Source organism: Leishmania mexicana, chromosome 34 (genome assembly GCF_000234665.1).
Source record: "Leishmania mexicana MHOM/GT/2001/U1103 complete genome, chromosome 34".
Taxonomy (NCBI): domain Eukaryota; phylum Euglenozoa; class Kinetoplastea; order Trypanosomatida; family Trypanosomatidae; genus Leishmania; species Leishmania mexicana.
Window position 1 is genome coordinate 280,629 of NC_018338.1, and position 23,894 is coordinate 304,522.

General features: G+C 60.3%; 5 protein-coding genes across 5 annotated transcripts; all 5 read left to right on the forward strand.

Moving 5' to 3' along the window:
- Window positions 1–1,587: 1,587 nt before the first annotated feature.
- LMXM_34_0770 (putative rRNA dimethyltransferase) lies at window positions 1,588–2,982 on the forward strand (the record flags this gene model as incomplete). The annotated part of the gene is made up of 1 exon (XM_003879025.1): window positions 1,588–2,982. One exon carries the CDS (start codon window positions 1,588–1,590, stop codon window positions 2,980–2,982), a length of 1,395 nt encoding a protein of 464 aa, XP_003879074.1.
- A 1,599-nt stretch (window positions 2,983–4,581) lies between these two features.
- Window positions 4,582–6,954, forward strand: LMXM_34_0780 (hypothetical protein, unknown function; the record flags this gene model as incomplete). Its single annotated transcript, XM_003879026.1, has 1 exon — window positions 4,582–6,954. The coding sequence occupies one exon, from the start codon at window positions 4,582–4,584 to the stop codon at window positions 6,952–6,954; it is 2,373 nt and encodes a 790-aa protein (XP_003879075.1).
- A 726-nt stretch (window positions 6,955–7,680) lies between these two features.
- Window positions 7,681–9,243, forward strand: LMXM_34_0790 (putative actin-like protein; the record flags this gene model as incomplete). The annotated part of the gene is made up of 1 exon (XM_003879027.1): window positions 7,681–9,243. The coding sequence occupies one exon, from the start codon at window positions 7,681–7,683 to the stop codon at window positions 9,241–9,243; it is 1,563 nt and encodes a 520-aa protein (XP_003879076.1).
- Window positions 9,244–11,703: 2,460 nt separating this feature from the next.
- Window positions 11,704–14,742, forward strand: LMXM_34_0800 (hypothetical protein, unknown function; the record flags this gene model as incomplete). The annotated part of the gene is made up of 1 exon (XM_003879028.1): window positions 11,704–14,742. The coding sequence occupies one exon, from the start codon at window positions 11,704–11,706 to the stop codon at window positions 14,740–14,742; it is 3,039 nt and encodes a 1,012-aa protein (XP_003879077.1).
- Window positions 14,743–18,862: 4,120 nt separating this feature from the next.
- Window positions 18,863–23,485, forward strand: LMXM_34_0810 (hypothetical protein, unknown function; the record flags this gene model as incomplete). The annotated part of the gene is made up of 1 exon (XM_003879029.1): window positions 18,863–23,485. The coding sequence occupies one exon, from the start codon at window positions 18,863–18,865 to the stop codon at window positions 23,483–23,485; it is 4,623 nt and encodes a 1,540-aa protein (XP_003879078.1).
- Window positions 23,486–23,894: the final 409 nt, after the last annotated feature.

Sequence of the window (23,894 nt, forward strand, 5' to 3'; positions counted from 1 at the left end):
TTTCCATTTTCGCTGTTGTCCTGCGGGGGTGCTTGCCATGTGTATTCGTCGCACAGGAGTGGCTAGTGCTCACCGCGTCTCTGCATGACGGTGTGTGCCCCTGATCGCAATTTGTGAAACAAAAAAAGGTCGCCTCCCCTGCACCCCACCCCACCCCATCCCCCCCCCCCCGCCCCTCTTCCCTCCTCTTCTTCCGCTTTGCCTTTTGCGCCATTTGCCCGTGTGCCGCCTCGCTCGTATTATCCTCGTCTGTTTGCTCCACAAAGAAGAAGAATATATGTTTTTTTAAAAAGAACGTCTTGTGTCACCAACGGTCGCCTCTACCACCACGCACGACACACGCCGAACGCACGCGCCTCCTTCACAGTGAGCGAGGCTCTGCCATTTGCATCTTTTCACCACCTCGCGACCTGTGTGGTCGACTTGCTTGCAGGTCTTTCCTCAATGTCACCCCGCACAAGACCTGGCAACCCTATGCATGCCACCTCCGCCGCCGCCACCCCTTCCATATCAGCTGCTCGGATGCCACCCACTGATGACGGGGAACACACCTCACCGTTGCACCTCAGGGTCCAATCCCCCACTCTTTGTGGTGCCGCCAAGCAGCACCCTCCTCCCCCCTCTATCCCCTGCCAAATACTGCGCCACCTCTGGTGGTGGTAGGGCCAAGCACCTACGACCTAAAGGAGGGGGAAGGTCAGTGCGATGTATCGCTGCTGATGCCGGCAGCCAGGTCCTGGACGGCGATAGGTCAGAGCAACCTGCGGCCGTGCACACGCTTGTGCCATCCATATAATAGGCGAAGTGCCAACGTGACTCGAGCGTATCCCAAGCGCGGCCCTCGCAGTGCCTGTCGGTGTGGGGAGCCTGAGTGTCGCTCCGAGGGGATGCACGAGGTGGTGGCCGGCATGATGCGGGAGGGGGGCGCGGATGTGCGGGACGGCCTGCAGAGCGGATGCTGAGTCGAGAGTGTGAGGCAGAGGCCGTGCCCCGACGATTGAGTCGGCGCATTGCTGCACCGACGTGTGTCTACCCGCTGCCTCGCACCACGCGATGTGGGAGTCTGTGGCAGGCCGGTGGTAGAGTGGGGTTTGGCCTCACGTTGTGTGTGACATCGAAACGGGCACGTTGAAAACAGCGGAAATGCGCTTGTGCGTCACCTGACGCTCCCCTTCTTCACCGCCATCAACTTGCCCCCTTCATCCTTCGTTCCGCTTTCTCTATTCGTCTTCCGTGCACCGTGCACAACAGCCCCTCCCGCCACCCACCCACACCCCACACACACACGCACCTCCACCCATCTTCTCTTACCCCCCCCCTCCCCGGAGTCAATCTGTGCTTGCACTGTTCTCAACGGATTCGATGCGGTGTGCACTCCCGCGGGGCCAACCGCACTGGTCGTGGAGACTGGCCCTCTCCGCGAGCAAGCGAGGATTCGGCGCGGGGCTGGTCTCCGCGTCTCCACGGCTCTGTCGGTCCCGCATCGAGGCGCGATGGAGCAGGGCAGCAGCGCAGCAGCAGCGGACGTCATGGCGCCCCTCCGCGACGAAGCGCTCCACCACCACATACGATATCAGCGCTTCTGTGATGCACGGCGCTTCGACTTCGTCGTCATCGCCGCAGGCAGCGGCGCCAGTTGCGCTACCCCCACTGCGCTGCCCTGGCGGACCGCGTGTCAAGGCAGAGGGCATCAAGCAGCTGTACAAAGTACCGCACGCAGGGTTCCTTGCCAAGTACGACCAGCGCTTCATGTTAAACCTCAAGCTCACTCATCAACTCGTCAGCTATCTTAGTCGCACAACACTCACGACGCCGGACAAGGTGCTGGTGGAGTTGGGACCCGGTGTCGGGTCACTCACACGGAGTCTGCTGACGCGGCCTTGCGTCGGCGTCCTTGGGATCGAGGTGGACGAGCGCTTCAACCCACATCTGGAGCAGATCCGTAACTACACAAACAATAAGTTCCAATGGGTGACGGCCGACGTGCTCAAGGTGGACGAGCTGGAGCTGCTGAATTCGGCCTTTCCGCATTTTGTCAAGGCCAACGTAAGGCGGCCACCCAGCCCTGGGCAGGAGACTTGGGCGGCCAACTCGGCAGCCGGCCCTGCTGCAAGCAGTGGAGCGCAGAGAGCGGCCTTTACTGACGACACCGCTGAGAACGACGCGGAGGGGTACGAGGGTGCGCCTTTGCGCTCGGCTCAACGTGAACGGCTGCTGCGTCAGCGCCGCGCGCGGCAGTCCTACCAACACAGTGACGACACCCACCACAGCGGTGCTGGAGGAGTGGCAGACCCGGAAACAGCAACATCGCCTAACCCTGCCTTCGATGTGACGAATCACTGGTGGTCCAACGGGAATGCGAAGGTCGAGGTAATTGCAAACCTGCCCTTCGAGATCATCACGGAGCTACTGATGCGCTACGCAGCGGACTGTTCGCAGCATCGCGGGCTCTTCGCCTTTGGCCGTGTGCCGGTACACGTCTTCACCCAGCGCGAGGTGGCCGAGCGCATTCTGGCACCGGCTGGGTCCGTGCAGTTCAGCCGCCTTTCTGTCCTCTGCCAGTGCTTCTTTCACGTTCGCCTCAAGCAGACATTTGTAGACCAGACGTACTACCCCCGCACAGAGGTGGAGGGCGCGATGCTGACGCTGGAGCCCCGCTCTGTGCCACTCGCACACGGCCTCGATGCGTCCACCCTGATTCACTTTACCAACCTGCTCATGAAGCCGGGACTGCGCGCCGCCACTGTGCACAAGTCGCTCTCTCGATTCGCACCTGCCGAGTTGGTGCAGTACATGCTGCAGGAGCTGCGGATGGACGGCGCGATGACAGTGCTGGACTTGTCTGTGGTCGAGGTCACCCGCTTGGCTTGCCTGTGGCAGCAGTTTGTGACCATGTCGCAACAACAACCACAGCAGGAGAGCGACGGTGCCGAGGCAGAAGCTGGGAGCTGCAACGCCGGATCCCCAAATGGCGCCGTGTAGTGGTCCGACTTGTGAGCCACTGGATCTGCGCCCCGCCAGCTCTCGGTAACGGAACAAAGTAGCGGGGGAGAGAGAAAGACGGGCACGAACGGTGTGTGTTTGTGTGCGACAGCATAGAACTCGCTCGCATCGGCGAATGCGTGGCGGCTGAACTCTGGGCAAAAGCACCGCCATCATCGTCATCGTAATGACTTTTTTTTAATCCTGCTGTCGTTGACGTCGCCCGTTGCTGGAGGAAGGGGCACCTGTGCACGTGGAGAGACCAACTGGCCTGCTTGCGCTTTCTCATCTGCAGCAGTGGCAAGGGCAGCGTCGCGATGTTTATCGCTCATGAGCAGCACGCACGTGAGAAGACGTTTACTTTCCTGAGACTCACACGCATACATCCATGTTCTGGTAGCGCACGTGTTTTCCGTTCCCTCTTGATCAGGGGCTCTCCTCCCTCCCTCCCAAGGCCGGACCAGGCGGGACTCGATAGGCCGAAGAGGGGGTGTGAGAGAGAGCGGCTTCCCACATACGCCCATGCACAGGCTAAGCAGATACATATGATGTATGTGGAGCGCAGCTTCGTATCCGTGGACGGAAATGAATGCGTTGCGCACACGCAGCCTCCGCCTTCGCCTTCGCCCGCGCCGCTTCCCCTTTCCTTGAACAGAGGTGGCAAGGGGACCTATCCAGGTTGCCGTCCGAGTATACGATCGCACGGCGCGCGCATGGCACGTGGTTTAGAAAGCCAATATCATCTCTCATGCTCCGCTCTCCCGCAACACCTCCCCCTCCCCACGGATGCCGAGGCACTGGAGTTCTTCTAGTGTGTGTGATGGACATAGCTCTGCCTCATTCCTTTTATCACAAGTGGGAGAGGCCAGGCGTGTATTCGCGCTTGTGTGTGTGTGTGTGTTTGTAGAGCTCGTCACAGATAACAGTGCGAAACTGATCGCCTGTGAGAAGGCAGTCGATCACACGGCATGCACGCTGATACTCACGCAGCCATGCTGTCACTGCCAGCGTGCCACTGCACCCGCGACGTGCGCTGAAGGGGATGCATCGACGGTGTGGAAGGGGCTTTTCGACCGTGTCGATCGAGTTGGTGGCACAGGGCCCGCGCACGCACCTCCTGTATTTTGGCTTTGTATGAATAGATGCACCTGTGATCCTCTCCCTTTCTTTCTCTCTCCCTTGCCTTGCTCTCCCCCACACCTGACACGCATACATATGTGTACACGCCTGCACATGACGTGTGTGTGTGTGTGTGTTTTGTGTGCTCTCTGTCTCTCTCTGCAGCTGCTCCTCGACACACCGCCTCGACTCGCAGTTCTGCTAGAGCGTCTTTGTTTTCCACTATGTACCATAGAGCGCGATAGCCTCTTCTTATCCCCTTCACTGCGTGCATGGGTCTCTCGCCTCCTGGCGATCCCACGCTGCCATCCGCGTCGTCCCTGTTGCTGATGTGAATAACGTCAACAGTGTTTGATTTTTTCTTGGTTTGTATTTATTCTCTTTTCCGAGTGCCTCACTCCTCCTTCAACCTGGCCTAGTGCTGCTTGCGTGTGTGTGTGTGTGTGTGTGTGTGCGTGTGCGGCATAGCTCCCGCCCATCATGTCCTATGCTCAGCAACACCGTAATCGTGTAGAGCTGCATTACCACGAGGTGGAGCAGCCACCTCATGGTTTTTATGCTGCATCGGCGGCAGTGCATAACGGTCGCACCCCGGTGCGGCTGCAGGACATGATGGTCGACACGCAATACCAGGAGCCGCTCCCACGCGGTGGCAGTGGCCCTTGTCTCAGCAACTCCTCGCTGCAGCGCAGCAGCGGCAGTGGCGACTCCGCATCGGATTCGCATGACATCTATACGACATGCTACCGGCACCTACATTCGATCATTGGCGCAAGTGCCGCAGCACGGTGTGAGACAACGCCAAGCGTCAGCGGTGCAGGGGTGCCTCGACAGGCCTTCCAACTGCTACAGCACACCCCAAAGCAAGCTTCCCCGCCGCTGCTCAAAGCCAGTCGAAAGCGGTTTACCTCTCCTCATTCGACTGTCACAACATCGGAGACAGCGGCGGGGCAGCCGCCAATGCGCCTCTCTCCGCCTCCTCGAGTGCTAGGGGAGACAGTCGACAGGCGATGCCGTCCCAGTGCGCCAGGTCAACCTGACGTGCTGCATGACTCGCTTTCGACCAAGCTCCGCGGACGTCGACCGCTCTCTGCTGACGCTAATCGCCGCACCGGTGATCAGGCGCGGCACGCAAAGAGCAGCTCACCCTCTACCGGTGAGCTCTCTGCGACGCGGCTTTCCACCTCGCAGTTATCTGCCTCAGCGACGTTCACCGCGCGTCTGCGCAACATCATCGAGACGCGGCAGCAAATCGAGCTGTTGATGCAGTGGCAGCGGCAAGATGAAGAAGAACTGGTTTACGCCATTTCGAATATCGACAAGCAGTCACAAGGCCGCTCGCACCCGCGGCAGTCGCCACACCCCGGCACTACTTTCACCGGCTCGGTTCTTTCGCCTTGGCAGCAGCAGCAGCAGCAGCCGGACGCGGCGGATCGTCCGTCGTATGAGCAAGTCCTCAGCGAGCGCGCCGTCGTCTTAGCCGCGCTGCGACAGCTCAAAGAGAAGGGCAACATCATTGTTCACAAGCTCTACAACACGGTAAAGGCGCAGCAGGAGCAGGTGCTGGAGCTCGTCGCCACTGTGGAGGCCTTGAAGAAGGCGAACAAGCGGCTCAAGGATACCCTCGGCAACGGTGGTGCCGTTCGTTGCAACCTCGGCAGCGGCCCAGGCGCAGCAGCAACGGTGGGGGGCGTCACACGAGTGCCAGACACCGTCACTGAGCTGCAAGAGAAGGTCATCACGCAGCGGCGCGTCATTGAGCAAATGGACCAACTCATGCAGAATGCCGACCGCATGCTCTTGGCGATGCGCGCGCGCGTCGAGGCCGCGGAGCAGCGGGCCAGCGGTGCGCCGGCAGAACGTCGGCGGCCTCCACCGCTGCCGCTCACCCCCGGCCGTGGGACGTCCAATGCCAGCACCCCTCGCCAGGCACCAGTCGGGGGAGACGGCGATGTCGCCACCGTCTCGGCGCAGCAGCAGTGTCTGTTGGGCCGCATTGCACAGTTGCGGCAGGCACTGAAGCAGGAGCAGGCGCAGCGCCTTCACTTGGAGGAGGTCTACGGCGCAACCTCCGAGGAGACGGCACGCAATGTAGCACTGCTGGAAAAGCGTCTTCAGCGGGTGCAGAACACGCGAGGCGTGATGTACAACAGCAGCGGCAGCGCCACAAACCCCTCAGCACTTCACATGGAATGGCACACTTTACTGGGGGAGGGCGGGAGCGGAGGTGGTGTCTCGGCGGCTGAGGAGATCTACCACAAGGGTAAGGCGCAGCATACCATGTTGCAGACCTCGTCACGCTCGCCCTCGTCCACGCTCGCTCGCACCCTCTTCACGGCCGTGAACGTCGGGGACTCGACCGCGGCGGAGAATTATGAAGACGAGAAAAAGGAATATGCAAAGCAAGTGCCGGACGGGTCGAAACGGCAGCCGTCCAGCGAGCCGGCGGCGCCACAGAACGCGCGGCAATGGCGCGCCTACCTAGGTGGTCCTTGGAGCGCCGCGGACCGCATTAACGTCGACGCGGCGGCTGAAGAGCAGGACCTTCAGCTCGGCATTCCAGTGCCGGACACCTCTAACCTTAGAGACTCGACCTGCCGCTCGTTCGATTCACGCGCCTCCAGCGCGAGTCGGCGTCTTGTGAGCTTTCTGCCTGTGAAAGCTGCGGACGTCATGAGTTGCGCCGTGGACAGTGTCAGTGACAGAGAGGATGACAATGACGAGGGGCACGTCGCGGTGAGGAGGAGCGGCTCGAACGCGCGGGGGCGCGCGGCTGTCATTTTTACGGCAATCCCAACGGCGATCCGCTCGTCCTCCTCACCCCTGCCAGACACGATCCCTTCGGCAGGATGATCAGCTGTGTGGCAGCAGCGCTTGAGCAAGCGCCTGGAGGACCTGGACAAGGCCAAGGCAGATATGGTAGTGCTGCCGTGATGCACCGCTTCAAGCAGCGACAGATGCCGTCAACTGCACGCACACGTATGACAAGTTGCGTCTTAGTGTGTCTGTGTGTGTTCACCGTTTCGACGAGAAGCTACTCTCAGGTCTTGGACAAGGCGACCCTGATGTGTTGCGGCGACAGCAATTCGCCGGTGCGCGCGAGGTGCGTGCATTTGGAGCACGAGTGCGCCTCGCGCTGCTATTCTTTTTTCTTTCTCCCTCTCTCTGAGGCGCAATATCCTCTACTGTCTGCGTCTGTGGAAGCATGTGTCTCTCCTCGCACTTCAATCGTGGTAGGGATCTGAACGCGGCCGTCGCCGAGCAGTGGCATGTGTGCGCAAAGAAACACAACGGCCATGATTGGCGACCGCAATCACCTGCGTGATCGTGCGGGTCCTGTCCGTGGCCTTGCGCAGACGCGCACCATGCAAAGGAAACACTCTGCAGTGTGGTCGAGTTGTCGCCCGTGAATCAAGCGCTAGTCGATATCTGCATCCGTACGTCCAACTCCGTTTTTGGCTCCTCTACGCCACCCGAGAGCTGAGAAGCCGCTCTGTTGAGTCACAATGCGCTTGCCACCCGCTCCTCTTCAGCCCTTCCTTTTCTCTCTGCGTACCGCCGTCGCGAAGAAAGTCGGAGATGGAGTCGCAGCAGTACCACTACCCCGCATCCTCCACAGTGTCCCCGGCGCTTAGCCGAGCAGGCGTCTCCTCGACACCGGTGCTCATTCTCGACCTGGGCAGCCGCACCATCAAGTCGGGCCTGCACACCGCGACAACGCCGCACCTCACACCCGCTCTTGTCGGCACACCAAAATACCCGCGCTGTCTACCACAGGCATCGTCGTCGTCCAATCAGAGTAGCAGCATCAGCACGAGCTCTTTTGTGGTTGGAAGCGACGCTGCCTCTCGCCGCGCCGTGCTGCGGCTCAGTCGGCCCATACAGCATGGAGGGGTCATCATGGACTGGGTCGGGGCGCGACCTCTGTTGCGGCAGAGCATTCAGAACGCTCTGGTCCCTCCGCCGTCGTCACTGGTGGTGCGACAGTCATTCGAGGAGGGCGAAGATGTCCTCTACTCACTGGTCGAGACCCCCTTTGCGTCTCGACCCCAGCGGGCCAGGTTGGCGGAACTCCTCTTTGAAGGCCCCGACCAAGAGGCTCTCGTGAGCGACAGTGGTAAGCAGCAACGCGTGGGTCCTCGTGCGGCCGGTGTGTTCTGCGGCGTAGGACCGCTGCTAGCCCTGTATGCCACTGGGCAAACAACTGGTGTCGTCGTCGACGTCGGCGACGGCGCTGTAAGCACTGCAGCGGCGGCCGACGGCTATGTTCTGCCTCAGTGCCTCCAGCGAGAGGCGGACGGTGCAACGGGGGTAGCCGTTACGTCGTACTTGACGCGCTTACTGTACCAAAGCGGCGTACTCGGCCCAGCAGCGGTGACGGCGGCTTTCAGGCGATCAGCACCGCCATCGCTCTTGGGCACCGCGAGAAACGGCTTGAGTAGCGGTGCTGGCGCCGGCACCCAGCAAGAACGCGAGCTAGTTTACGCGATCAAGGAGGCGTGCTGCACCGTGTCTGCCACGCCGCTCTTCTCAACCAAATCCTCCCTCGCCGCGGCAGACGCCAGCACCGCTGCCACGCCGTCTCTCGACGAGCTCAATTCTGCGCTGATTGCTGCTTCTGCTCAGCGCACACGACAGAGCGGGTCTGGCGGCAGCGGTGCGGCTCACGCCAGCACCCCGTCCTCGCACCCCTTCACGCTCCCAGATGGCAGCTTTCTCGAAGTCGGCGCCGCGGAAGCCGCGCAGGCGTCAGAGGTGCTCTTCTACCCAGTCCTTATGGGGAGTGAGGGCCGCGGCGTGGTTGACGTAGTGCTGGACGCGGTGGCCGCCGCTCCTGCGGAACTGCAGCCGCAGCTGCTCGGAAACGTTGTCGTGACGGGTGGTGCGACTTGCAGCGCTGGCTTCGGGTACCGTTTCTTCAAGGAGATGCAACAGCGTATTCGCGGAAGTGCTGCGTCGTCCACCAACGGCTCCTCGAATCAGCGCATCTGCGTGTCCGCCCCAGAGCAGCGCGCCTACGCGGCGTGGATGGGGGCCAGCTACGTGGCGCAGATATCGTCGTTTGCGAGCAGCATGGTCGTAACGCGCGCGGCCTACGAAGAAGAGGGTGAGGCAGCTCTGGCAAGGAGAGTGTTGACGTAGACGCGGTCATGACGACTGCGCCTTCTTTGTCAGAGCCACGTGCATCCACTCACGATGAATTCTAGCATACGAACCAAGGAGTGCAGAAAAAAAAAGAAAGGAGAAACTGGCGTGGCGTGTGCTCTTCCCCTCTGTGCTCTGGTGTGTGCGCGTCCGCCTCGTAACTTCTCGCTCCCCACCCCCTCCCTCCGGGGCGCCCTGAGCTAAGGCGACCCGTGAGTCCATGTGTTACTTCTGCTATCGCGTATGTTCACTCCCTCACCGCCGAGCTCCTCCCATTTTTTCTTCTTCCGCCCTCTCCCCATTTCTCTGCTGCCTTTCTTCTGCGCTCGTACCATGAGGGAGTTAGCCCTGTGTGCGTCGTTGTTGGCGTTCCTGTCTCTGTTCTCTTACGCCCAATCCCCTCCCACAGTCGTTTCTTCTTGATGCGATTTGGGGAGGTTGTGGCTCCGTCGTCGCACGCAGGCACTCATCATACATCCACAGACATTCTCTCACCCACCCACCCCCCGCGCGCAAGCACACCGCATACCTCATTCAGTCAATGCATTCATTTATCCATCGCTCGCTTGCTCTACCTCTGCTCCTTTCCCTTGTGTTTTTGCTGTTGTTCCTTTGTGCCAGTTCACCTCGGAGGTGTGCCGTTCCTATTTTCTTCCGTGTTGGGTGCCCCTCCGGCTCTCGTCACCCTCCCGGTCGTGCGGCCTCGCACTTGCGTCTCGGGCTCGCACAGGCGGTGGTGCAGCAAGGCTCCCCCGCGTAGAGGAGGGCGCGCATCACTCACCTTATCTTTTCTCTTGTCCCTGTTGTTGTTTGCTCGCGGACTAAAAGAACGAAAAAGAGAACAAAAAAAAGGCGTGTGGGGTGACTGTGCATGGGTGCGCGTGCGTCTACTGCGCCCGTCCCGTGGAACATCGGAAGCCTCGTCATTACTACCTCCCTCTTTCGCTGCCTCGTGTAGACTAACGCATTCGCACGAGTGACTTATACACGAGAAGGAGACGCTGTAGCAAATTTCTTTTTTCCCCCTTCCCCACTCCCCTCCGCCCCATCACTCTTCACCGCACCGCACCGCACCCCTCCTCCCCCTCTTGCGCGCCACTTCTCCCGCAGGAGTCCACAAGTTGTTAACAACAACAGCAGGAGGACTCTTTCTTGTCCACCACACCCCTTTTTCACCCTCTCCGTTGTTGATCGTCCCTATCGCGCGTTTGCCCCTGGCTCCGGTGCTTTTCATCTTTTCGAGAGGGGATACCTGTGCCAGTCGCTGCGTGCCTAGTCTAAGAGCCGGCCATTTTCCCTCCGGCGCCACGCCTTCCCCCGCACTTTTCCTTGTATCTATCTGCTGCATGGTGCTGTCTTTGGTCGCCTCTGTGCTCTCTCCCTCTGTACGCCTTCCCATTCGTACACATTTGTACACATACACACGCAACGTAATAATCTCGGAAACAAGCCCTAGCGTCCTCCTCCCCCCCTGTCATCATCACCAAACTGGTCTTTTCCTGCTTGGTTATATCCTACCTCGCTTGATTGTTTTTTTTCCTGCTCTCTTCCTCTTCGTGCGTGCGTGTGAGCGTGTACGCGTGTGTGTGTGTGTGTCTTGGCTTCGCTTCTACCCTCTTAAAACTAGTTGCTGTTCTTGTTTGTTTGGCTCTTGGTGGTGGTGGTGGTGGTGCGCGCAGTACGTCGTGCGCTTGAAGGTTTATTTACGGTGTTGCATGAGTGTGTGTGTGTGTGTGTCTGTCTGTCTGTGTGCTCTCGTCCTTTCTCTTTCTTCCCCTCACCTCCCCTCCCCACCCACCCCCCGCACACACACACAAACACGCCTCCGCTTCGTCCGTTCTAGACCTTCCCACCAAACATCAATAAACAATTTTACATCACTTATGGCAGGCGTGTAAGAGACGCCTCGACAAAACAACCTGTTGTTCTGCCGGCTACTCCGATTGAACCTTGTTTTTCTTTCTTCCCCTTTATTTTTCGATAGCCCGTCTCTTCCCTCTTCCTCTCTCCCTCCCTCCCCCACCTCTATACCTCTTGCTGTGGTGGGTGTGGGTGTGTGTACACGTGGAGCCTTTTCCTCGTTTGCTTGTGTGTTTCCTTCCGCTTTCTTCTTCTCGGTCTTGCGCTCTTGTGAACGGAAGGGGGCGTGTCTTTGGTGGCCCCTCCCTCCCTCTCCTTGTGTGCGTGTGTGGTCTAGTCCCTCCCTCCCTCCCTCCCTCCTTCTCTTTCCATTTTGGCCATTTCCGTCTCATCACTGGGTTTTTTCGCTCTGCTTTGTTGTTCTACTCCCTATCAACGGCATAGTGGACAGTGTTCGTCAAACATTTGGGCAGTGTGTGCGCCCCGGTGTTTGTGTCCTTGACACTCCTTGAGTGTACTCACGAGCTCACCTGGGTCTAACTAGCCCCCTCTCCCTTGTGTTGCCTCTCGTGTATCGCCCGCGCGCGCGCATGCGTAATGGCGTACGCTTACACAGACCCAACATCCATCAGCTACGTCCTGCAACGCGCACACGATGAGCTGCGGCGTGGCGAGAATCAGCACTACCGCTCCACCGAGGCTCAGTACACGAATCATATAAAAGAACTACTGGGTAGCTTGGAGCGCTACCTCGAAACGTGCGGCGTGCGGCTTCCCACTGAAATACAGGAGGGCGCAGAGATTACTGCTGCCGCGGCGGCAGCTGGTGCGAAGGAAAGCGAGCGAGCACCGTTTTCGGCGCCACCACGCGGTCTTTTGGTGGGAACTCGGCGTGTAAGCCAAGGCCGCCGCATCAACAGCGGGTCTGCGTCCGCATCTGTTACAGTCGGCAGTGCAAAATGCACCAGCGACGCCGTGAACCGGCACGAGGAGACAAGCAGCAATGTCAGTGTTTACTCAAGTGGGCCAGTCCGCAGCGGGTGGGGAAATCTGGCAACCCCATGCGAGGCGCAGCGCGGCAGCGGCGCGGCGAACGCGTGCCATGTCGCGAGCAGCGGCCCCGTAGCGGCGGCGACGTCGACTCTTCACGGTATTTCTCTGAAGAGCAACCAGGTAAACACCATGTGTAGCTCTTCCTCTTCGCCGCTCGGGGCCGCCTACCAGCAGCATATCGCGCCGGGCAATAAGAGCGTGTGTACGGCCAACAGCGAAAGTGAGGCGAGCATCCTATACAAATCACAGCAATCGACCACGGCGCATGCTGCATACTCGTCCTCTTCGCCATCCACGGCCGTTGACGTTAGGCCTGACGGCAACGTGGAAGGCAATACCACCTCTCTTATGTACAGCGGCGATGCCGCTGGCGTGGACAGCTGCAGTGTGGACAGTGGCAGTGCCCCCATCGTGGTCATCATCGACTCTGGGTGCGGCGGCGGTAACGGGACGAGGAGCAGGGGGCGCGGCGAGAGTGTGGCAATGAGGTCGCCCCCCGCACCGCCGAAGCTGCCGGACCACTACACTGGGGAGGGCGTGCGCGGCGGTCTCTATGCATCAGGCAACGGTTTCAGTCGCAGCGTCAGCACCCACCGTACGGTGTCGAGCGCGATTGCCTCTGCATCCTGTGTTTCCGATCCAGGTGCGGGTACCGCTTGCACCGCTGCCGCCCATGACCGCTGGGGTGAGTTTGGTACCTTCGTGCAGTCAATCACGGAAAGCCGCCAGAACAGTAATCTGGCGTCTCTCAGGAGCGCAGCCGCGGCGGAATGTCCGCTGCCGAGCGGCGTCAAGGGTGCTCTGGCTGCCCCTCTCCTTACCGCACTGCGCAATGCGGAAAACGGCAGCAGTGGAGCAGTGTCAGCCTCGCTTGCCGTGGTAGCTCCGCCACCCGGTGCCGACCCCATGGTTGGCTTGCAGCTCCCCTACCTGCCCAGCACTGGCACCTCCATGACGACCCCTCCCGCGCCTGTCTTGTCTGCCGCTGTAGGAAGGCAGGTGCAGTCGTCGCCGCTGGACTCGAGTGGCGCCAACATTAGCACCTCTTCTCTGACACTACAGGTGGCGCACGGAGGCGGCAGCAGCGCGGTGCGTGCGTTGGCCGCGGCAGGCGTCGCAGCGGAAGCGGGTGGCAACAGCGAGATGACAGACGCAGAGGTTGTGAAGTCGCTGTCACCTTCATTCGGTATCTTGAGCTCCCCTCTTCCAATCGCCCTAGTGCCACGACAACACTGCGTGGAAAAGGCGGGTGCCGGAGTGGCGCAGCTCGAGCACATTCCCTCTCCTCCGCAGCACTCATGGCCTGGTCGGCCAGCCTATTTTACAACTGTAGCCGCCCCCATGCAGCGCGTGGCGTCTGAGCCGCTTGCCAGTCATCGCCTCTGCGCCGGTGGCGGTGACGGCACGGATTCAATTGCGTACCACCAACAGGCACAGTGCGGCTCAGTTCCGCCATATCCCAGAACGTCAGCTGGCGCGGTCGCGGCGACAGCGGCAGCGGCAGCGGCAACGATCGCGCCGACGAGGAATCCGGAGAAGGAGCAGCTGATGAGCCGCTTACGAGAGGTGCTGGAGCGCTCCGTCTTTGGGAAATCATCGGTTCAGCCCTCTGCAGTGCCATCCGCGGTTGCTGCGTGCAGCGTAGGAGAGGATCAAGTGAAACACTCTGCACCCGGCAGCACCAGGGTGCCAGTGTCAGCACTTGTGCCTTCGCCCCAGCCGCTTCGGCAGAACCAGCGGACGCCAGGCTATCCTACTCCGTTGCCGGGCACAACAAAGACAGACGACACCCCTGACGGGTCAGCAAACGCGCAGCGTAGCGACAGCCCGCCTGAGCTCAAGGACCGCGGCAATCGTGGGGATGGGACTGGCGGTGTGGCATGGGACGACTCGTGGGATTTCCTTCGGCTCGCCACCGCCGCTATCTCAGAGTTCCCGCACACCACGTCAAGCAAAGGTATCGTCAGCGAAGCAGCCACTTCTCACAGTGTGTCGCGCGGGACTGTGCGTCCCGAGGACGGAGGCAGCATGGGTCCTCCCAGGTGTGATCACACGCCGAAGGAGGGGGGCCACGCCTACCGATATGTCGGCAGCAGCAACAAAGCCGCTACCATGACCGCAGCAAGGCCATCTGGTGGCCTCAGTGCCTGTCGCAGGTGGGACAAGGGCAGCTGCACGACAGCGAACGGCACCTCCTCCCGTGCATCCGCGACAGAGATGATAGCGGCATCGTTCGTCGCCAACGCGCAGCATTACCCTTCTCCATTGCCTGTTCCCATGTCGTGGATGCGACCCGCACGCAGCCCGCCAGGCATAGCGTTGCAGGGCGCCTCGGCGTCCGATGGATACCCCCCAGGACTCACGAAGAGCGACATCGACAACTTCACCCGAGCTGAAGAAGTACTGCGAGCACGCCAGAGTCATTCGACGGGGGGTAAGAGGGCTCTAACTGATGAGCAACAGTCATCGCAGCACGATGACGGAGAGAGGCAGTCCTCCTCGACCAACTTCTCCCCAGCACACGCGGAGAAGCAGCAGCTGATGCAGCGGTTGCGCATGGTGCTCAGCCGTCATGGTGAGTGAGCTCTGAATAAGAGGTGAGCGCCAGTGCCGCAGCTGAAGAGGCCAGCCGGGACCACCACCACCACCCCACACGCACCTCTCTTACACAACAATGCTCCTACAGCAGACACAGGTGGAGCCACGTACGTGCGTGCAAGCCAAAGGTGTTCCTTCTTTTTTTTCTCTACTCTTGTCTCGCTCCGCCATATCGCTGTTGCAAACAGCGGCTGTTTGGCGGCGTGTGGTGGGAGGGGAAGGAGCCCTGTGTGTGTGTGTGTGTATACCACAGTTATGCGAGGTTAGAGCGTGCCACTAAAGCTGTAAGTAAATTTTGAACGAATATCGGGCAAAGCGGAACACGAATGAATACGCTCACGTGAAGAGGGAGGGGGAGGGGGCGGCGATGCCGAGACGAAAACAAGTCGGGATTGAGGACACGGAGCCATAAGGGTGCAAGTGAATGGGGCTGGGACTCTATCCCTTTACACACCCTTCCCTCCCCTTCTGTTCATGCCTTTGTGCACGCAATACATGTTCGGCGAAAGTGCTGAAGATGTGCTGCCGCCCTTCAAACGTCGTCGCGGCCACCCCCCCCCCCCGAAAACAAATGTTTTCGAAAATCGTCCAACTGACTCGCTTTTCACACATTTTCTCTCTCGCTGTCGTTGGAGCCATTCTTCATCTGCCGTTCCTCCCTCCCCCTCATCTTTCATCGGATGCGTCAACGAAGACGCGCCGCCGCCGTAAATGCATATGGCGTACCTTCTCTGCCTGCCCCCTTTGCCTCGAAGGCATGACACTTGTACTTGGGCATTCTATGTGCTGCTCGCGGGCACCCCACACGTGCGGCGATAATTTCTTCGGCCTTCGGTACTCATCGATCCTGTACGGCACGTTCTCACTGCTTCACCACTCCGTGCACTTCTTGCTCCTGCCCACAGTGCCGTTTTGCAGCTTCCTCCGAACTGTGCTGCAGTCGTGTCGCCATGCGAATTCTCCGTTCCCAGTTTTTGTGAGGAAGCAGCCACACTGACAGCTCACTCCCTCCTTCGCGGTGGTTTCGAGCGTATGGCACTGCCTACACGGGCTGCGCAACAAGAAAGGGTCACCCCCACCACCAATACGCTTAGGCGCACGTGCGGCGGCGCAAGAAATGTGTCATGACTCGTCTCGCGAGCAGTGTAGCGCCTGCGTGGGCTCCCTCCCACACAAGAAGAAGCTGACGCTCTGTTCGGCCAGTGTCCCGTCGTCGCTAGTCGGGCAAGACCTGGTATGGGCCAAAAGCCTGCTTAACGGATAACTGAGACCCGCAAGTGTAGCGAAGACGTGGCGAAGCGTATCCTCCCACAAATGTGGCGGAATGCTGAAAAGCGCATGCGACTATCCGGGGTGTCAGCGAACATACGTCACGTTCTCTACCCTGTCACAAGACGACATCTCGGACCCTTTTTTGTGGGCTTCTTTTTTTTTCGCACGTGTGTACCGACGTAGTCGGACTCCGTTCTTTGTTGTTCTGTCTTGGACGTCTGCTCACATCCCATTGCGCTTGTGTGTGTGTGTGTGTGTGTCATCTTTTTCGGCAAAATTTCTTTCTTGTCTACGTGTGCGCTCGGATGTGTGTTTATCGGGTCTTTCTCGCGGAGCAAGCGGCCTGCCGATCACGTCGCTGATCAAAGACGGCTTCACCCTCTTTCTCCTCTCTCTTCTCACCTTCGGCGCAGCGAACAGGGAGCGCGCTGGGCCTGCCTTGCTTCTGCTGTGGATCCGAGGGGATGGCGGCGGAAGTTCTTGAACGCTGACAGAGGGGGAAGTGCAGAACTTGTTCGCTTCTGGAAGGTATGGGAGTGTGCATGTACAATGTGTGGCAGCTTTGGCCACGGAACCACGAATCCAGCCATGCCGAGAAAAACAGGGGCTAGCGCGCGGAGGGGAGCTGTTGAGCGCAAATTTCCAGCTCCTCCATTCGTGCCATCATTTACTTTTTTTTTGCTCATGCCAGCTCGCTTCCTTGGCCCCGGCACGGACGTCACGATCGCGGATGTCGCCGTGACTGAGGGGGGTACTTCCTCCCCATCTTGCGGCGTGCCTTCACTCATTTCTTGTGTGCTGGAATGAGTCCTTTCTCTGGCGTGTGCTGTTTTCTTTTTTATGCGAAACGCCGGCCCTCTTCTCAGCGCCCACTCACGCACAGGCACTTCGCATCGGCGGCGCGGAAGGAAACGTAAATGCCACAACGTGCGTCTGCGGCCTTCATGTTTTTCCTTTTTTTTGACGAGATCACGTAGCGGCTCGGTCGCCCACCAGCATCGGTTCAGGCGCGCCTCCTCCTGTCATCTCGCTCACCCACACTCTAACTCTTTCGTTCCAAGGAACGCCAAGGCGAGAGACACCGCCCCGTCTCCTCCACCCCCTGCTACACACACACACGTGCCACTTTTCTCTCCTGCCCCCCCTTCCCCCACTCTCCAGACCCCACCCACCAAACGCATGCGCATTCGAACACAAAACGGTGCTTGTGCACTAATGTCGTATGTCCTGTCCACGGTGAGAGGATAAAAAAGCTCTGTTTCACGTACAGCTGCTCATGGGCACGGGTGTGACGTCGATGGCGGCAGCACTCCTCTGCACGTTGCGTGAAGAAAAAAAATGAAAGGGGCAGACGAGCTATCAACACGTTAGCACGCATCGCTTCATGTCTCGCTGTAGCACATCGCACTGTGTCGAAGCCAATGCGTTCACCAACTCGACTTCGTTCAACTTTATGTACGTGTATTCTTTTCGTTGCAGTCTCGGATGCTCCTCTCAGACGGCGCCGCGCGCTCCCTCCCACCCCTTCGACCGCCACCGCCACCCTCTCTAGTAGGGTGCAGGGGTGTCTTGGACAGGGAATGCTGCCGACCAACTCTCGCCCTCCCTCCACCTTGCATTTTTCTCTTCCCTCCGAAGCCAGCGAGTCAGCGTGCACCTGTCCCTGCGGAGCGGTTGTCTTTGTATGCGCGTGTGTGTGCGGACAGCTGAGTGCTTATTTTGTATGCATCCTTTGTACGCTGCTCTCGGGGTGTAGCGGTGCGACGAGATCGGGGGATGGTTGGGCATTCCTTGTTCAACCAAAGTGAGATGCTCGCTCTCCACCTCAGTGCCCCTTCTAGTTTTCATTCACTTGGATAAAGGGCTGCAGTGACTTTCTGGTCTCTTCTTGTGATGTCCACTGTCCGCGTCCTCAGAGGAAGTTCCGCATTCCATTCGATAAACCCTGCATCCCCCCACCCGCTGAGACAGGGAGCTGGAGGAGGACGGGTTGCTCCGCGCCCTCGTCCGTGCACAGAAGCATAGCACATACGCACCTCGATGCTCCTGTGCGAAAGGCGCGCTCTACTCCTGCCGGTGTATGGGCCTGGTTTAGGCGGCACGATCGCACACACCGCACCAGCAGTCGAATCGTTCGAGGCGAATGGACTGACTTGCTAGTGCCCCTCCCCGGTTTTCGTCTTCCTCTCTCCCCCTCCCCCACGCTTTCTCCCTCACGCGGACGAAGGAAAGGGAAGTACCCCTTTGCACACTTCTACTCCTCAGCCGCATTGTGTGGGTGTGTGAAGCATCCTTGGTGCGTCGGATATCCTTAACCTGTGCATCCTCCTGCTTTCCCCGTCTCTGTGTGTACCCTTCACACACACACACACACACACACACGCACGCACGCACGCGCGCACACCTCCTCAATCGCCGGCGGAGGTCTGTGCATCGTTTGCTCAACTTTGTTTTTCGTTGCCGTCCTCTTTTTTTTGTCCGCGCGCGGTCAGTAAGGCGTGTGACACGAAACTCTCCCCTTCATTGTGCGGTTCACTCTGCCTCACTCATACCGTCAAGTGTCCTTACCATTGACAGCCTAGTGCACGACCACCTTTAGCCTGCCGGATTTCTTTGTGCCTTCTTTTTTTTCTTCCTTTGCGGTGCCTTTTTTCCTGTGTGTGCGTGTGCGTGTTCTTCTCCGTGTTCCGTTGGCAAGAAGCCGCCTCATCACTGGCCCGCAGAAGCAGCGACGGGCGACAGCGCATAAACCAAGCCAGGGACACGAACGAATCAAAGAAACATATTTTGGGGTGCATACGACAGCAAGAGAGAGCGCCATCTGCGTCGTCGAATGTCGAACGCGGCAAGCTCATCAGGTAAGTCGGCAGAGCCGGCGTACCCTCATCAAACACCTGTGATATGCATCAGAGCAAACGGTCAGACAAGTCATACAGCTGACAGCTTCAAGTCGGGGCAGACGCCGCTTCCGATGGTGACTCCCAGATCAGAGGCCCCGTTTGTGGCGAGTCCGTCGCCATCCGCGCACAGTAGCACGGTGAATGCCCTCGGTGCTGCAACTGCCGGATCCCATCATCCACCGAGCACCCATGGTGGGGCGGTGAACCGGATTTCATCCTGCGCTCTGCCACTTAGTTCCACTCCTTCTGCGTTGGCGCCTGTGACACCACCACCGGCATTATCGGACGCGCAAGGCGGTCATAGTCCTACGACGGCACCCGCGACGCAGGCAGCTATGGCGCAGTCGCCAACCACTTCGGGCAAGGATGCGTACACGGCAGTGCCTGTGGCGACGGTACGCGACGACCTATCCGCGGCTGCGGCTGCGCCGCGGAATGGCGCCTCGAACCTGGCCACCGACTACCTCAGCGCTAGCTCGCCATCTGCAGGCTTCAGCCTAGGAAACAACTCGTCTCCCCATCGCCTGATACCGACGGGGTTTGCGGCGTATGTGGCTGATGCTTCAATCGGTGCGGAGGAACTCATTGGCGTCGCGGCGGGCAAACAGAGCGCAGCTAGTGAGCATCCACTCAGCTCCGGTGCACAGATGCAGACGTCCCCGCATGATAGCAACCCCCTCGCTCTCCAAGACCCGTGCAGACCTGCTCACGGTGTGGCTGGCGCGCAAGTGCACCCCTCCTCGTCAGCACGTGGCAAAGAACCGCGGATACCCTCACAGGAAGACCCCACCTCTACCCTGACGTCCACGGAGCACGACGCCAGCTACACCTCCGGCTTGCCAAGTCGCATACGGGCGGTGGATGCATCCACTACCGAAGGCGCCGAGGTCATGAGTGCGAATCCCCGCACTATCGCCTTTTCCGCCAGTGGTGTCGGTGGTGGTGGCAACAACGGCAACACCGTGAAGAGCACCTCGTTGACACTTGGTCGAAGCATCAGCAGTCACTTCTCCGCCCCCAGAGGCCACGGCACGGGGCCCTCGACCTCTCCACCGTGCCTCGCAGGCGACGAGGATAAATCCAAACTTGCCGCGGCCTGCTGTCGCAGTGACTGGACTGATCCGCGGGAAGGCAGCAGCGCCTCCTTCAACTGCACCTCTTCCGCTCCAGGCGCTGCAGCCGAACCCGTCAACACACCGACTCGAATAACGACCAGCAGCACCGGCCCAGCGGCTGCCGATAACCTGAGAAAGTCACCCTCGCACCGGCAGCACAACAAAAGCTTCGAGGGCACCTTTGAAACCCTTGTCAGCACCATCGGCGCAACCCTCTCCACAGTCAACGCCACTCCCGGTGACGTCGGCCCTGTGTCGCTGCAAGAGGCACAGCGGGCCCCGGCAGGCCAGCAGATGAAGCAACCGCTCCTGCAAACAGTGGGATTCAGCTTCAGCAACAGCAGCGGTGGCGGAGCTAGCACGAGTACGCAGAGCAAGCGACGGGCCGCGGAAGGTGACGCGGCCACCCCCCTCTCCATAGCGCCAAGTGGCGCTGTACCAACCATGTCCTCCGGCGTCGCGCAGCCCCATTTGCCCATGCTAGACCTCAGCAACGGTGTGGGTGATCGACCCCCACCAGCATCCACTGCCGCTCGCAATGCCTGTGAAGCGGGCGGCAATGAGAGTAGTGGCGAGGGACCTCTGCCGAACCAGTGCAGGTCCGCGATTCTGACGCCGTCCCGGCTTCAACTCAGCGACGCAAAGAATCGCAACGCTTTGGAGAACCCCACCGGTCCTCCCGACAGAGACAGAGCTGCCGGCGGCGTGGGGTCACCGACCGCTGGTCTCGACCCCGTCGCGGACGACCACGCGAACTTTCGCAGCAGCAACAGTAGTCTCTTGCCGTTAGTCGGAAAGTCAAGAGTGGAAAAAGCCGAGAAGGACTTCGGGCGAGCGAGTGCGGCAGCGACGGGGCACGCCGCGCGAGTCAATGCCTCGAGCGGTGCCGACCTTGTCAGCAGCCAGGGCATCGGCAGTCTCGCTGCACAGAGTGATGTGCAGCCGTCTCCTGCCGCTGGGGTGCTGAGGGACAAAATCTTCACGGCGCACCTCCTCTCCAGCACCTCCGCTCCCAACACCCAGGCCGTCCCGCCGTCGCTCAACACCGCTCCAGAGCAGGACTCAGGGCTTCGCTCCTTCCCTCACCCACAGTCGCCGGCTTATAGCGCGATTGGCTCAAACGACGAAAATGGGAAGTCCGTGCACGGCGCCGCTGCAGCAACGCATCCACCTGGTGCTGCTGCGACAGTCACTGCCGTGCCGCCTCAGCCAACAGGGGGCATGAAATACGGCGAGGCTCCCGATCTGCTAATGGGGGCGTACTCCATAGACTCCCTTCTTCGCAAGGAAACCTCGGGCAGCACGGTCGCCGGCGGTGGTGCCGGTAGTAAAAACCGCAGCGGAAGCGGCGTCGTTTGGTCCTCGTTGCCGTTTTCCGCGCAGCGGCAGGCATACGAGGACGCAGTGACTTCCACATCCGCCGCCAACTCCGCCACTTGTCCGCCCCTCAGCGACTCTGGTGTGCACGAAAAAGGCGACACTCGTGCCGGGCTTGCCCAGCGCCCTGGCACCGTCAACGCAAACGGCAATTTGTCAGGCTTCACCACGTCTCGCACGTTTTCAGATGAGTTGCTGGCGAACTCCACCGTGACGGCCCTGTCGAATGGCAGCGGGTCGATTCTCGGCGACGCAGAGCAGCAGCCGCAGCGGCCTCGTCCGTTCGTGATGGAGGGAGCGGTGGCCGAGGACGACGACATGTGGGGCGAGCCGATATCATCTGCACGGGCACCAGCGCGCCACGTTACTTTCGCCTCCCCGGCCACGACGCACTTTGTGGAGCCGCTTCCGTCGCCGTGGGCAGACAGCGACTACTTCTTCTCGCCCGACTATGCTTACATGGAATACAAAGACGGCGAGGAAGGAGGCCCGTCAGAGCGGCAGCAGCAGCAGGTCACCGATGTGCCCGTGGTGGATGAAGAGGAGGCGGAGGTGCTGCGAAGCCTTCTTCGCTTCCGCTTTCGGCACAGAAACTCACGCGCTCAGTCGTCATCGCCGCTGTCTGGCGTGGCGGTGCATCTGAGAGCCCCTGCTTGGGAGGCCTGGTCACGTGGAAGCGACAGCATGCGGAGCAAGACGAGTGCGGTGAACAGTGGCGAGGAGACGCGTACGGAGTCCTGCGCGACGCATGCTCAGCAGCAGGTGGAAGCCGCCGCGGAAAGGGCGCGACGCGTCTTCTTCACAAAGGAGAGGTTGGCGTCTCGTGCAGCGTTGATGCAGTCTCGGCGTGCTGGTGTGCAAGCTGCAGGCAGCACCAACGACGCTACTGTGGCGGCTATCGGCGGCAGTGGCGGCGACAGCGGCTCCGCGCTCCGCATCTCCCTCAATCACCCTTCGGTTGCTCCCGCCAACACCATTTCGCTCGCTCTGCCTGATTTCGCTACACCGGTCACGTCTACCTCAGGTGTGACTTGGCACAGTGGCAAAGTGGCTCAGACGCGATCCCCGCCCACGTCTGATAACAACAAAGGCGCTGCCACGGCTGCCGCCGACGACAACTTTGGTGGGTCGGTCCAGCAGCAGACGCACGCGGCCTCGGCTCGACCACTGCCAGAAACGGCGGCATCACCGATCGCCTCCCAGCCACTCACGAGGGAGCCGTGCGCACCGCTTCTTGCTTCCCTTGAGAGAGGAAGTGCTCCTGTGACGCAGTCAACCGCGCCATTTGCAGTTGATGCAGAGCGTGTCGTGGATGTCCTACGCGACATCTTCGGCGGCACAGCTGCCGTGTCCGATTCGCTGCACGGCGCGCCTCTTTCACCGGCTGCACCACCGGAGCCGACCTCGGCGGATGGCGCGTCGCCAGTCGATCGCTTGGCCCCTAATGAGTCGCTATCCACCGTGGAGCGCGTCTTGGAGGCGTTGTCTTTCACCTCCCTCATGAGCCGCGCGTCCGGGGGCAGTCCGACCAGCAGCTATGCAATGGATGCATCGGCTTCCTTCGGCCCGCACTCCGGCGGACAGCCCTTTGCTGCCAGCGCTGGTGTCGCCGCTGGGGTGCTAAACGACGGATACGTTGTACCCTGGCGCACGCACGCGACGGCAGCTGGTATTGCACATCTTACTGGGGCGTCTGCATCGACAGATGGCAAGGTTCCGGTGCAAGCGCTGGACAGCACCGCCGCAGGTGCATCGGCAGAGATGGCGGCACCTCAGGAATGCGATTTCAAAGACGGCGCGGATGCGAGTGTGCATCTGACGCGACAACGGCTCTTCCCCTTGAGCGCGCACGACGCTAGCCCTCGCCGTAGAGGCACCGCAGCGTTGTCCGTGGCCTCCTTTCTGGGAACTCGACGGCTCCCAGGCGCTCCCACCGCAGCGCAGTGGACCGAGAGGGACGTCCACCTGGCGGTCCTGCAGGAACAACGCCGTATGGCGCTAGAGTACGGCGGCGTTCCCGAAACGGAGCGTCTGGAAGATGTGCTGAGGACGGCGGGCTCGTGATTCACGCAGCGCGTCGCCGTTGCTCTGCCGGATGTCGTTTCCGTGGGCGCCCATCTGCTTTCCTTTGATCTCCACAAGCAAGACAAAAAAATAAAAGAATGTATACAGAAGAGCGGAACCGAGACACGTGCTGGTGACTCTCCCCTCGCCACTTGAGCGACACCACTGTGTGTGGGTGGTGAGCTAGGGTGCGCAACCTCTGTCTCGTCTCTCTCTCTCGTTACGTGACTACATTGCAGGGGGAGAACTCGTGCATGTATCGTTGTTTATTAGTCATCCTGCTGGATGGCAGGTGCCCACCCCCCCCCTCCCTCCTCCCACTCACACACGCACACACCTTTGCCACCGACCTTCCACTTCCCACTTCTCCTGCACGCCGCCACCAGTGATGCGGTGACTGCACGTGTTG